Source organism: Rhinatrema bivittatum, chromosome 16, assembly GCF_901001135.1.
Source record: "Rhinatrema bivittatum chromosome 16, aRhiBiv1.1, whole genome shotgun sequence".
Lineage (NCBI taxonomy): Eukaryota > Metazoa > Chordata > Amphibia > Gymnophiona > Rhinatrematidae > Rhinatrema > Rhinatrema bivittatum.
The window spans coordinates 46256007-46268122 of record NC_042630.1 but is presented as its reverse complement, the minus strand read 5'-3'; the positions used below and the strand labels follow the sequence as shown (position 1 = coordinate 46268122).

Here is a 12116-nt window from a genome sequence, read left to right as displayed (position 1 = left end):
CTTTACTACTTGTACGCAATTTGACTTACAGTAACAATATATAGCCTTTGTAAGAATAAAATAACTAAATAAACAGTATATTCAGGTCATTTTTTTCTTTTATTTCCTTTCTATGTACATTTTGTATAATTTTTGGACAAAGGGAGGGTATCCTGTACCTTAAAATGAGAAAAACGGGGTCATTTTTGGATTCAGATGTCAAACGTTAATCAAAAACAAGTGTCAGATCTAACTCAATGAAAATTGTGTTCCTCGGTGTTTATTTCAAACCAGTTTATGAATAGAATATCTAAAATTTCTCAAACACCAAGAAAATATTTCAAAACATCTGATGACTAAAATATCCAATTAAAAAATGTTCTATTCCCCCCTCTCCAAAAAAAAAAATTCAAATTACAGCCAGTAATTAAAACTAATAAGGATTTAAAAATCTGCTCTCCATACTGGGATCGTTTGATTTCCAGTCACCCTGAGATTGTTGTGGATGGGGAAGGTAGGGCTGCACAAAACATAACCTCCTTCTCACACACGCACAATAACGCATTCATTCTCTCACACATTCCCTCTCTAATGTACACAGGCTCCTTCTCCCTCACAGATACATTATGTGTGTGTGTATGTGACACACAGGCTCTCACACGCACACAAACACACCCAAACAGGCTCTCACTCATTGACACATTCAAGCTCCTGTCACCAGTGAGCCATGGCTGTGACACATACAAGCTCCTGTCACCAGTGAGCCATGGCTGGATGAGCTGCACTATGACCCCGCAGGCCTCCTGCTGTCTTTGGGCCGTGGCACAGCTTCCACTCTCCCCCCCCCCCCCCCCAAGCAGAAAGATCAGTGGGCCTTATGGCCTGAAGACAGCAGGAGGCTCGCGCTCTGTCCTCCTTTGGCTGCTTAGGTTCCACCGGCAGCCTGCCGCCTCCCTGGGTGTGCCGCTCCTTGCAAATGCACAATATGCACACCCGATCACGCCAGGCCTGTCTGTAGTCTTTAAAGCTTGGCAAAACAGGTAGGTCTTCAGTGCTTTCTTTTTTAAGAACATAAGAACATTCCATACTGAGTCAGATTAAGGGCCCACCAAGCCCAGCATCCTGTTTCCAACAGTGGCCAATCCAGACTATAAGAACCTGGCAAGTACCCAAAAGCTAAGTCTATTCCATGTTACTGTTGCTAGTAATAGCAGTGGCTATTTTCTAAGTCAACTTAATTAATAGCAGGTAATGGACTTCTCCTCCAAGAACTTATCCAATCATTTTTATTGAACAAAGAATAATCAACAAAGACAAATAACAAAGCATAAACAGTGTAGCACCACCTGAAAAAAATATAACTAATCAGGTAAAGGTATTCTAGTTTATTCAATCATTATATCAACAAACTGGTAGGTCATTTAACAAAATGAATACACTCAGCTTTGAGAAAAAGGAGCACCATACTGAGCACCCACCCCAAACTGCAGGATCCTGAATCATCAGAGTGAGTATGAGAGCCACATTACATCATTACTAAGTCAATGGAAGAAAAACAATTAAGTTAAGGCTAATCAATTGGTAAGTCATTGAGAACCACACCCTGAGCTAAGGGGGAGAGAGATTGGAGATATAAGTCCCAGCGTTTAACAAAATCTTCTTTATAAACCATTCAGTTTCATCTATGTATTTATCTAAGATACAAGTTTGGTGGATCAGATTAGGAAAGTGTGTTTTAGTGGGCGGGTCCCAGGAGATCCATTCTTTTGCAGAATACATTGTTTTTTCCGAGCAGTATCAATCTACACCACCATTTCACATACGCATTAGGGAGTGAGATGCCCCTCATGTTGGCCCAGAGAAATAGGTTCACAGTAAACGCAAAGGATGTACCACGCATGTGAAAAAGGTATTGATGGACACAGGGCCAAAATGATCAAATTGTTGGACATGTGCAAAATCGGTGTCCGAGCGTGCTGCGAGAATCGCCGCACTTAGGACAATGTCCACTACCTAAATTCCCCAGTTTGTTGGCCTGTGCAGAAGCTGCGTAAAAGCTCTACAGAAATGTAAATTTAAGTTTCTGAAGAGGACTATGTACCACTAGGGACTATGCACGTGTAAAACATCCTTTTGTAGTACGCTGAGGTTAATTTGGTTCCGAGTCCCTATTTCAGCTGTCCACAAGGGCATCCCAACAGAGAGGAGTTTGATATTTGTTAAGCAGCTTATACCGAAAAAACAACTCATGTCGAATGGGGTCATCTAGATCCAGAAAGTCCGAGAGAAGTTCCCAGGCATGATTGAGGGTCAGGTAAAGTTAAGGATTGTACATAGAGGCGTATTTGTAGGTATGTGTAAAATTGCTGTGAAGGGAGACCATAACTCTCCTGGAGAGCCAGAAAAGAGCGTATAGCATAAATTCATCTGCCACATGAACTATGGCCCGAATGCCCTTTTCATACCAGCTCTTAAACGTTATGTTTTACTTGCCAGATAGGAAGTCCTTGTTCTCCAATATAGGCAAAAAATGAGTAGTCTGTCGAGGAAACCCTAGCCTCTGACAAGACCAGCGTCATGCTGCTAGAGTAGGTCTAGTGAAGATGTAAGGGGAGTACTTGCTGCATTTTATGTAAGATATAAGAAAGCTGTAGGAGTTGAACTTGAAGAAGCTCAACAGCTAAAGTTGTAGAGTAACTGGTGCCCATAATCCAGTCAGTGGCGTGATGTAATTGACAAGCCACATTGTAGGCCTTTAGGTTTGCCAAGCCCCAACCCTCCATGTTTTTTTGGATAGCAAAGTTTTAGTAAAGCTATTCATGGCTTTCTTCCTCTCCACAAGAGCTGGCTCACCTGGGTATCTATTCCCTATAGTTCCCTTTTAGACCAGTACACTGGGAGTAACTGCATCGCGCATAGCCATTGAGGAAGAAGCATCATTTGGTAAAATGCCGCCCATCCTGCTAAACTGATTGGCAGATTTTGCCATTCATCTTCCTCCATATAACTCTATACTTTAAGGGCTGCACCAGGGCCAGAATCCGGGGGATTAGAACTCCAAGGTATACTATGGAGTTTGCTACCCAGGAATCAGAAAATCCTCCCGAATCCATGTGTGTGCTTCTTGCATTAAAGCCTTCCAAGAGATCTGTGAGCTACTAATGTGAACAGGGAGCTCATCGGCGAAGGCTACCAATTTATAGGGTGCTGGTTCACTTGGACGCAGAGAGATTCCTTTGAAACGATTGTTACTCCTGATGTGATTTAACAGGGGTTCTAAAGTAAGAATAAAAATCAGTGGGGATAAAGGGCAACCTTGCCGGGTCCCCCGATGTAGTTCAAAGGGAGCCGAAAGAGTCCCGTTGCCTAACACTGAAGCCTTTGGACTATACTATAGTGCTGTCAGCACCTGGGGCGAATAGCCAGTGATACCCAAGGAGTCTAAGGTGGCAAACATAAAGGATCAACTAATGCGATCAAATGCTTTTTCTGCATCAAACCTAATCAACATTCCGGTGCTTTGTTAAAGGCCTTAGGGCGTGGGATCGTACGAAGGACATCTGGCAATGAGTTCCAGCAGTGAGGGCCAGCTCCTGAGAATGCTCTCTCTAGTAGACGAGAGGTCTGCTACTTCCAAAAGGAGTTTATTGGCTGAGCGCAAGGCCCTGGGGGGTTATGTATTCACAGTACGGTGCTGACTCAGACAGACATATCGCTGTTCCGAATAAGAATTGCAACTTTGTAGTGCTTGTGCAGTGCCTTCAGGACCAGGGTGATGTGATCACGCGGTTTTGTGCCCGTCAGTAAACGATCAATAGACTTGGACTATCTCCAATGCCCTGATGGAGCAAGCTGGTAATGCAAGGTATAAAGCATTGCAGTGGTTCAAGCCATTTAGAATAAGAGCTTGGAGTAGAAACTGAAAATCAGATTTTTCTTTTTTTTTTTTTATTCTTTATCAATTTTTTCATTACAAAAATCTAACATTTTGGCAAATAAGAAAAAGATGGATTAACAATCTGTAAAGTCCTACAAAGAAAACTGCATCAAGGCATTATCTGTAAAAACACATATTTTCCATATAACCATAAAGCAATAGTCTCAGGACTCCCAGAAATGTATAGAGAGAATTACAGGATTAACATAAATCCATAAAGGAAAATAGCATTAACACGCAAACAACAAAACGTTTCATGTATTTGTGGGAGTAGATGTAGCTGTTTTTCTCAAATCTATAAAAATCCTTAATTGCTCTGGGGCTACAAATATAAAGATTTCTTCCCCTCTCTTTAGGACGCATTTACATGGAAACTTAACCATAAAGAAAAAACCTAGACCAATAACCTCTTGACGAGGGCTAAAAAGCCCTTCATCTAGTTTGTGTAGATGCTGCCAAGTCGGGGTAGATTTTAACATTAGCATTCATAAATGAAACGGGAAAACTTCTAAAATATTTTCTCATTACTAGTTGTAAATCAGTTAAGGAAATGAAGGACACCAGAAGCGTAGCTCTTTCCAATACTTCAGTGGCTGAATTTTCTATTATTTCAGTGAGGTTCCCCTGCCAATTCTTTCTGCCAGTTGTTGCTGCAGACTTTGGGAGAAAGTAACATTTATTTGTTGATGGAAGCTCTTCCTGGATAAAACCCAATATTTCCTGCATAAACTTTTTCAGAGTGGTGTATGGGGTTTATTTTTTATGTAAACTATTCATTGTTTTAGATTTTTATTTTTATTGTATATTTTTGTAATTTTGAGCTTTTATAATTTGATAATCTTTGTTCTTTTAAATTTAAATCTTTATTTACATTTTTATTTAGTTATGTAAACCGTTTTGATTAAACACTGTTTGTAAAGACGGTATGCAAACACTTTTTAATAAATAAATAAATAAAAAAAACTCTGGGGAAATTTAGTATGCACAAATTTAATTGCCTAGATTTATTCTCTATTGTTTCATTCCTTTTTGCCAGAGTTTCTCTATCTCTGACTGTGGCCGCTTTGAAGTCTAAAGTCCCAGAGTCCTTCTCTTTTAAAGCAGTAACTTTAACAAGTAAAGAATGTATTTGGTCTTGCATCTGTGAAGTGGTTGTAGTATTTTGTTGTATTGAATGCTCCAATCTAGTATTGAAACTATTAAAGGTAGACACAATTCCAGCCATCATATCCCACAAAGCGACAAGGGTGACGACTTGAGGGCGTTCGGGGATTACCAAAGGAACAAATTCAGGTATTCCTCCACAGGGACTGGCAGAGCTCTTCCCGTGGATTCCATCCCTGTTGTTCCTGGTCCCAGCCCAGTACCTGATGTTCAACCGCTGTCGTGATCCCAGGATTTTCCGCAACAGTTTGTCCCACTTCTACCGAAGCCGCGGTTACCGTTGTCCCCTCTGCATTCAGTCCGGAAGAGATTCCCCTGAAAGATGGTCCAGGCTGCAACGCCTCCTCTGTCCTCTGTGTCGGTGCTTGCCTCAGGTCAGGGCTCAAGGATAACTCCTCCGCCAGCTCAAACAAAGCTTTCTCTCCACTTAGGAATCCTCATTCCTTGGATCTTTTGTTGTTGGGCTTAGGAAGTTGTTGAACCATCGATGAAGATAAGGATACCGACGGGAAAACCTATATTTGTCCTTTTCTTTTAGCAGACATATTCTCAGTGGAAATAGTAAGTTTGATGGAGCTTCAAGAGTCCCTGTTTTCCCTACCACTCAGCGTGCCACCATCTTGGGACTGAGTCTGCCGAAAATCAGATTTTTCAAGCAGGGATTTTAGGTGGTGTGGTGCATAATTTGTAAAATTTCTGCTTTTAAGACAGAATTAATTTGAGCCTTCATAGATAGAGTAGAATCAATAATGACTTCTAAATTTCAAATTTTGTGCTCGGTAGGTATACAGGTTCGATAGAATAATAATTTCAGTCTTGTGGATGTTATGTTGACGTTTATTGTGTGTGAACCAGCACGTCACACAGTTCATGTATAGGGAAATCAGGTCAAAGGTGTAATCCCAAGAACAGTCAAAAGATATTAAAAAAAACTCTGGATATCATCGGTGTACAGTTTGAAATTGACTCCTAGGCAGGGAGGAATTTTGCATAAAGGTGAGAGATATATGTTGAAGAGAGTGACTGAGAAGGACACCAGGAAGAGGGTGCATTGCTCATTCTGACGTAAACCAGTTTAAGACTGTATCTGTGACCTCTAGGGATTGAAACTGAGAGATGAGAATCATATGCTCCAGAGTGTCAGACACAACGGATGTGCTCAAGAGGACCATCGGGTAGTTAACATTCACATGAAAACCCCTTAGAACTGTGTCAGCATTAGATAGCGGAAGAGTCTCCGTGCTGGGCCCCCTATGAAAGCGAAACCGATCAAGTATTGACTGCTCCTCCAGAAAACCAAGAAAAGTTGTTCAAGGACCTGAATTGCTTTTAAGAGGAAGGGCAGTGATGAAATGGACCAGTAAAGAAAAGTACAGGATCAGCATTAGATTTCTTCAGAATAGGTCTGACTACGGCTTGTTTCAAAGAGGAGAGATCGGTGATGCTTGCAGTAGATGGGTTAACATCATCCTTGACAGGTTTCAGGATGGCAGTGGGACATGGCTTTAAGAGAGAGGAACAGGGTCTCAGGCGATAACACAGGAAATCTCGTTTGCTGTGACGGGATCGAAGGCGTCCCGGGTAGGACAACTAAGTGCAGTATTTTTGGTTGGGAGGGAGGCAGTAGGTGGAGAGCTATCACAAATTTATTCAGTTTTTATTTATTTAGACATGTTGTATACCGTTGTTCTATGTATAGATCACAATGGTTTACAAAGTGACATTCATAGTTATAACTCGACAAACAGATAAACAAAGATTGACCTTAGAGGTGGTATTCGTAGGCATGCGTTAGTATCTATCAAGTGAAAATTTCTAGTACATATTAGTAATTGATCTAGTACATAAGGCAAACTGTACAAGTAATTAAATCAAACTAATAGTTTTCACATCTTAGACAAATCACTTGAACCTCCTGAATAAAGAAATTAGCAAATTGGTTACATTTGTCAGAGGCAGTGGCTAAGTCAAAGCTTCCTTTTGAAGCCGATAGACATTTGACTGCATGAAATAGTTCATAAAGGTTGTTGCCAACTGCATGTATAAGTTAAGAATAATTTAAACTGCTGGAGGGTGAAACCATGATTCTGAGACTGATACATAAGAAGTGAAATAAAATAGGAACATAAAGAGTTGCCATTCTGAGTCAGACCAAAGGTCCATCAATCCCAGTTTCCTTTTTCCAACAGTGTCCAATCCAGGTCACAAGTACCTGGTAGGATCCCAAGAGGTAGAGAGATTCCAAACTGCTTATCCCAAGAATAAGCAGTGGATTTCTGCAACTCTAACTTTAATAATGGTTTATGGCTTCGCTCCAGGAACTTGTCCAAACCTTTTTTAAACACAGCTTTCACCACATCTTCTGGCAATGAATGCCAGAGGATTTATGGAAGTTCCATTAGATTTTTGATTGAATGTATTTTAAAAGTCAGAGCTGCCATATTACATTATTTTCTCAGTACAAAACACACAGACTTCTTTCTTGCTGGTTCAGTTTAATTGTCCAGCTGATATAGTGCTTTCAAATATTTTAGAAGCTCTTTATAGACTTCTACAGTTGCCTTTGGGGTAGATTTTCAAAGGGTTACGCGCGTAATCCCCGAAAACCTACCCCTGCGTGCGCCAAGCCTATTTTGCATAGGCTCGGTGGCTCACACAAGCCCCGGGACGCACGTATGTCCTGGAGCTTCGAAAAAGGGGCGGGCCTGGGGCGTGGACGGGGCGTGGAGTCGAGGCGGGGCCGAGTGCTCTGGCACAGTGCGCCGGCGCCAGCCGGCGTCGCGGGACATGTGTGCGAAATAAGGTAGGTGGGGATTTAGGTAGAGCTGGGGGGTGGGTTAGATAGGGGAAGGGAGGGAAAGGTGGGGGGGACCCAAAAAAAAGTTCCCTCCAAGGCTGCTCCAATTTCGGAGCAGCCTTGGAGGGAATGGGGAAAGCCATCGGGCCTCCCCTAGGGCTCGGCACGCAAGGTGCACTTGGGTGCACCCCCTTGCGTGCACCGACCCTGGATTTTATAACAAGCACGCGGCAGCACGTGCATGTTATAAAATCGGGTGTACTTTTGTGCGCTCCGGGTTGTGCGCGCAACCCGGAGCGCACAAATGTACCCCACGCGTGTAACTTTTAAAATCAGCCCCTTTATGCACTGTGAGAAATTTGGGATGTTTATGTGCTGTTTGTCATTAGAAGCCTGAGCCACATTCACCTGTAACTGAGAGAAAGCAGCTGCAGAGGAGACCTTTCAATCCAAGGACAGAGGCCCTAAGGATTGGTTAACAACTTTAGTCATCTCTTCCCCCAAAATACTAAAAAAGAAAAAACCCACAGTAATAGTTATAAGAAATAAAATAGCTTCTGATTGAGCAGAGGAGAAGCAGTAGAGCTGGCATTGAGGGTTGCACAGTATTTGGGTCCTGTGTCCATGGGCAGCTTTCTGTCTCTTAGTTGTGTTGGGAGTGTGGAGGTAAGGAAGCCGCCTCCGTCCTGTCCTTGGAGAGATATGAAGATGACCCAAAAGCTTCCTAGCAGTTTTCAGCCAGTGAAATCCTCTCTTTCTCCTTTCTGTGTTTCAGGCAAGGCAGACTTCATCTGCAGAAGGTTTCCCGTGCCTGTGATCGCTCTGGTGCTACTTACTGTTCTGATTCTGGCTTTGATTCTGGGTATAATAGTCCTGGCAGGTAAGTGAGGTGCCCCGGGATACTTTCTGCACTCAGCGCCTCACAGGAGGGAGAGAACCACAGTGCTGAGTAACTGCCCCCGTATAACAGAAAGGAAAAAATAATTTACAGGGTTTTAAGGTCAGTGAATAGATTGCAGGCCAGATCTCTATTGGACTAACCTATGGCATTTGTTGGCTTTCAGGATGTAGACTCTCTTTATCCGGGTGGGGCAGTGGATAGAAAGCAGGTCTGTATGCAGAGAGTGAGATGTTGTGTGCTCTGCTAGGCTTGAGGTGGTACCAGAGGTTTACCTAGAGCAGAGGTTCTCAACCAGTGTGTCACCCGCTGCTCTTCCCCCCCCCCCCCTTTCATCTCAGCGAGATGAATACTGCAGCCATTCCTGCCCAGGCTATCAACACATTCAAGCCCCGAGGGGAACGGCAGCAGTGTTTGTGGAAGCCAGCAACAGGAACACTGTTTTTTCTTCTTCCTGCCCCTGTGGCTCGGAAGAGGAAGTGATGTTTACCGGGTACGTGGAAAGAAGAAAAGGCCATGCATGCATGCTGCTGCTGCAGAAAGGCTCTTCCTGGGCCCGCTACACTCAGCAGTTTGCCTGTGCTGCAAGAGAAAGAGACTGGTCAGGGAGGTGACTGGTGTGTGTGTGTGTGTGTGTGTGTGTGTGTGTGAGGAAGAGAGACTGGTCAGGGAGGTGACTGTGTGTGTGTGTGTGTGTGTGTGTGAGGAAGAGAGACTGGTCAGGGAGGTGACTTGTATGTGTGTGTGTGTGTGAGGAAGAGAGACTGGTTAGGGAGGTGAATGGTGTGTGTGAGGAAGAGAGACTGGTCAGGGAGGTGACTGGTGTGTGTGAGGAAGAGAGACTGGTCAGGGAGGTGACTGTGTGTGTGTGTGTGTGTGTGTGAGGAAGAGAGACTGGTTAGGGAGGTGAATGGTGTGTGTGAGTAAGAGAGACTGGTCAGGGAGGTGACTGGTGTGTGTGAGACAGAGACTGTGTATGAGTGACTGGTTGTCACTTTCTGCAGCATGCATGCTGCTGCTGCAGAAAGGCTCTTCCTGGCCCCGCTACACTCAGCAGTTTGCCTGTGCTGCGAGAGAAAGAGACTGGTCAGGGAGGTGACTGGTGTGTGTGTGTGAGGAAGAGAGACTGGTCAGGGAGGTGACTGTGTGTGTGTGTGAGGAAGAGAGACTGGTCAGGGAGGTGACTGGTGTGTGTGTGTGAGGAAGAGAGACTGGTCAGGGAGGTGACTGTGCGTGTGTGAGGAAGAGAGACTGGTCAGGGAGGTGACTGTTGTGTGTGTGTGTGTGTGAGTAAGAGAGACTGGTCAGGGAGGTGACTGGTGTGTGTGTGTGTGTGAGGAAGAGAGACTGGTTAGGGAGGTGACTGGTGTGTGTGAGACAGAGACTGTGTATGAGTGACTGGTTGTGGGCCCTAAAGAAGAGGAGTGTGAGGACAGAGCTTCAGCAGCCCTTGCTGCTTCTGGTGTGTGCTATTGGCCTACAAGGGAAAGAAGTATGAGAGTTACTGCAGAGGTAAGTAAAGGTGGCTTTTTAAGTTTATCTTTCTTGATTGACTGCCACTTTAATTATTTGGTATTATATGATATGTCTGCTGTTAGAAATATTTTATTGGTGTTTGGAGAATTTTTAATAATTTTGAAAATGTTTAATGATTGGATGTTATTCCATTTATCAGTTGTTTTTAAACATTTATTATATTCTAGTTTTAGAATTATTTTATATTTCTCGGGGAATGTATAAATAGAAATGTGGAGACAAAAACTGAACTGGAAATGGCAAGAAACCAAACTCTGTATATACTGCAACAACGCAAAAACAAAAACATTAGCTTTATGTCACTTTATTCTGTATTTGGTGAGGGTCTGTCTGTGTTCTGCGTGTGTGACCCAGCTAAGGGTGTTCTGCGAACTTGTAGTTTCTTGGTAGGGATCTATAGTAGCTTGGCTTGTTCTGTTTCCTAATAGGAGGTGCATTGGTGTTTAGGGCCTGGTGTAATTTTTGCAGTGCTGCCTTTTCATAGATAGGGTTGTTACTGTTTGAGTTCCATAATGCAGGTGTAACTTTGTGCACCAGCCTGAAGGCCTTGAGGAGATTCCTGGGGTTCACCAATTATTATCGCAGTTTTATTAAGAACTATTCTTCTTTGACTGTACCCTTGACTGCAATGACCCGTAAGGGTGCTAATGCTTCAAAATGGTAAACGGAGGCCATTTCCGCGTTCGAGAAATTGAAGACTGCCTTCTCCACTGAACCGTGCTTGCGGCATCCAGATCCCAACAAACCCTTTATTGTCAAAGTTGATGCTTCAGATGTGGGGGTAGGGGCTGTGTTGAGCCAAGCGGGAGACTCAAAGACCTTACAACCCTGTTCATTCTTCTCACAAAGATTTTCTCCAGCCGAGAAGAACTACGGAATCGGTGACAAGGAGCTCCTAGCTATAAAGCTTGCATTTGAGGAGTGGCGGCCATGGCCTGGAAGCGCTCAACATCAAATAACCGTCTTCATGGATCACAAAAACCTTGAGTATCTCAGCCATGCACAACGTTTGAAATACAGACAGGCCAGGTGGTCTTTATTCTTCAACCGTTTTGATTTTGTGCTTAAGTACGACCGGAAGATTGAAACACCAGAGCAGATGTTCTGTCACGCTCATTTCATTCAGAAGATGTGCCTGATGAACCTCAGCACATAATAGATCCGAGGAAGATATCCTTAGCAACCAGCCAGTCCGCTTCCACTGGTGATGCTACCATCTCTCATCCTAAACAAAAAACAAACCTCTTATGTGAGAAAAATCATGTATACACTATTGAATCCTTAGCATAGCTCTCTGCTACAACGGCAGGGGAGAAGAAAAACTAATACTTCACGCATAACCAGCATTGCTCTCTGCTTCAACAGCAGAGAGCTATGCTGCCGCTTAACCAACTAATCAAACTTAATATTTCACTTGGAAGCAGCTCCATCACTGCTCTCTACATTAATGGTGGGGGTGAAAGGGAAATAGAACCTAAGGTTAATAAGAGCCAAGAGAAACAGATAAGTATGAGAAAAAAGAAGTGTGAAGCTTGCTGGGCAGACTGGATGGACCGATTGGTCTTCTTCTGCCGTCATTTTCTATGTTTCTATGTGTACATTATTTCAGATACTGGAAGTCTGTTAGGTGCTATATTTCTGTTTTGCACAGAATGCAGAGTGTTTTTTTAGGGTTTCCATTCCAGTTTCTGTCTCCATATTTGTAATATGTGGTCTTTCTGTACTTGGTGAAGGTCAATTCTATGTGTGTGACCAAGGTGAAGTATTTTACTATTTGTTGTGTTTTCTCAAAAGACATGCATTGG

At 43.3% G+C, this 12116-nt stretch overlaps 1 protein-coding gene across 3 annotated transcripts in view; it reads left to right on the top strand.

The window, feature by feature from the left end:
* LOC115078138 (C-type lectin domain family 2 member D-like) overlaps positions 1 to 12116 on the top strand; it is a 38365-nt gene that overhangs the window by 20555 nt on the left and 5694 nt on the right. For all 3 annotated transcript variants that reach the window (XM_029580819.1, XM_029580818.1, XM_029580820.1), the window contains exon 2: positions 8653 to 8757. In XM_029580819.1, coding sequence (XP_029436679.1) covers positions 8653 to 8757 — 105 coding nt within the window. The remainder of the gene's footprint in view (positions 1 to 8652; positions 8758 to 12116) is intronic.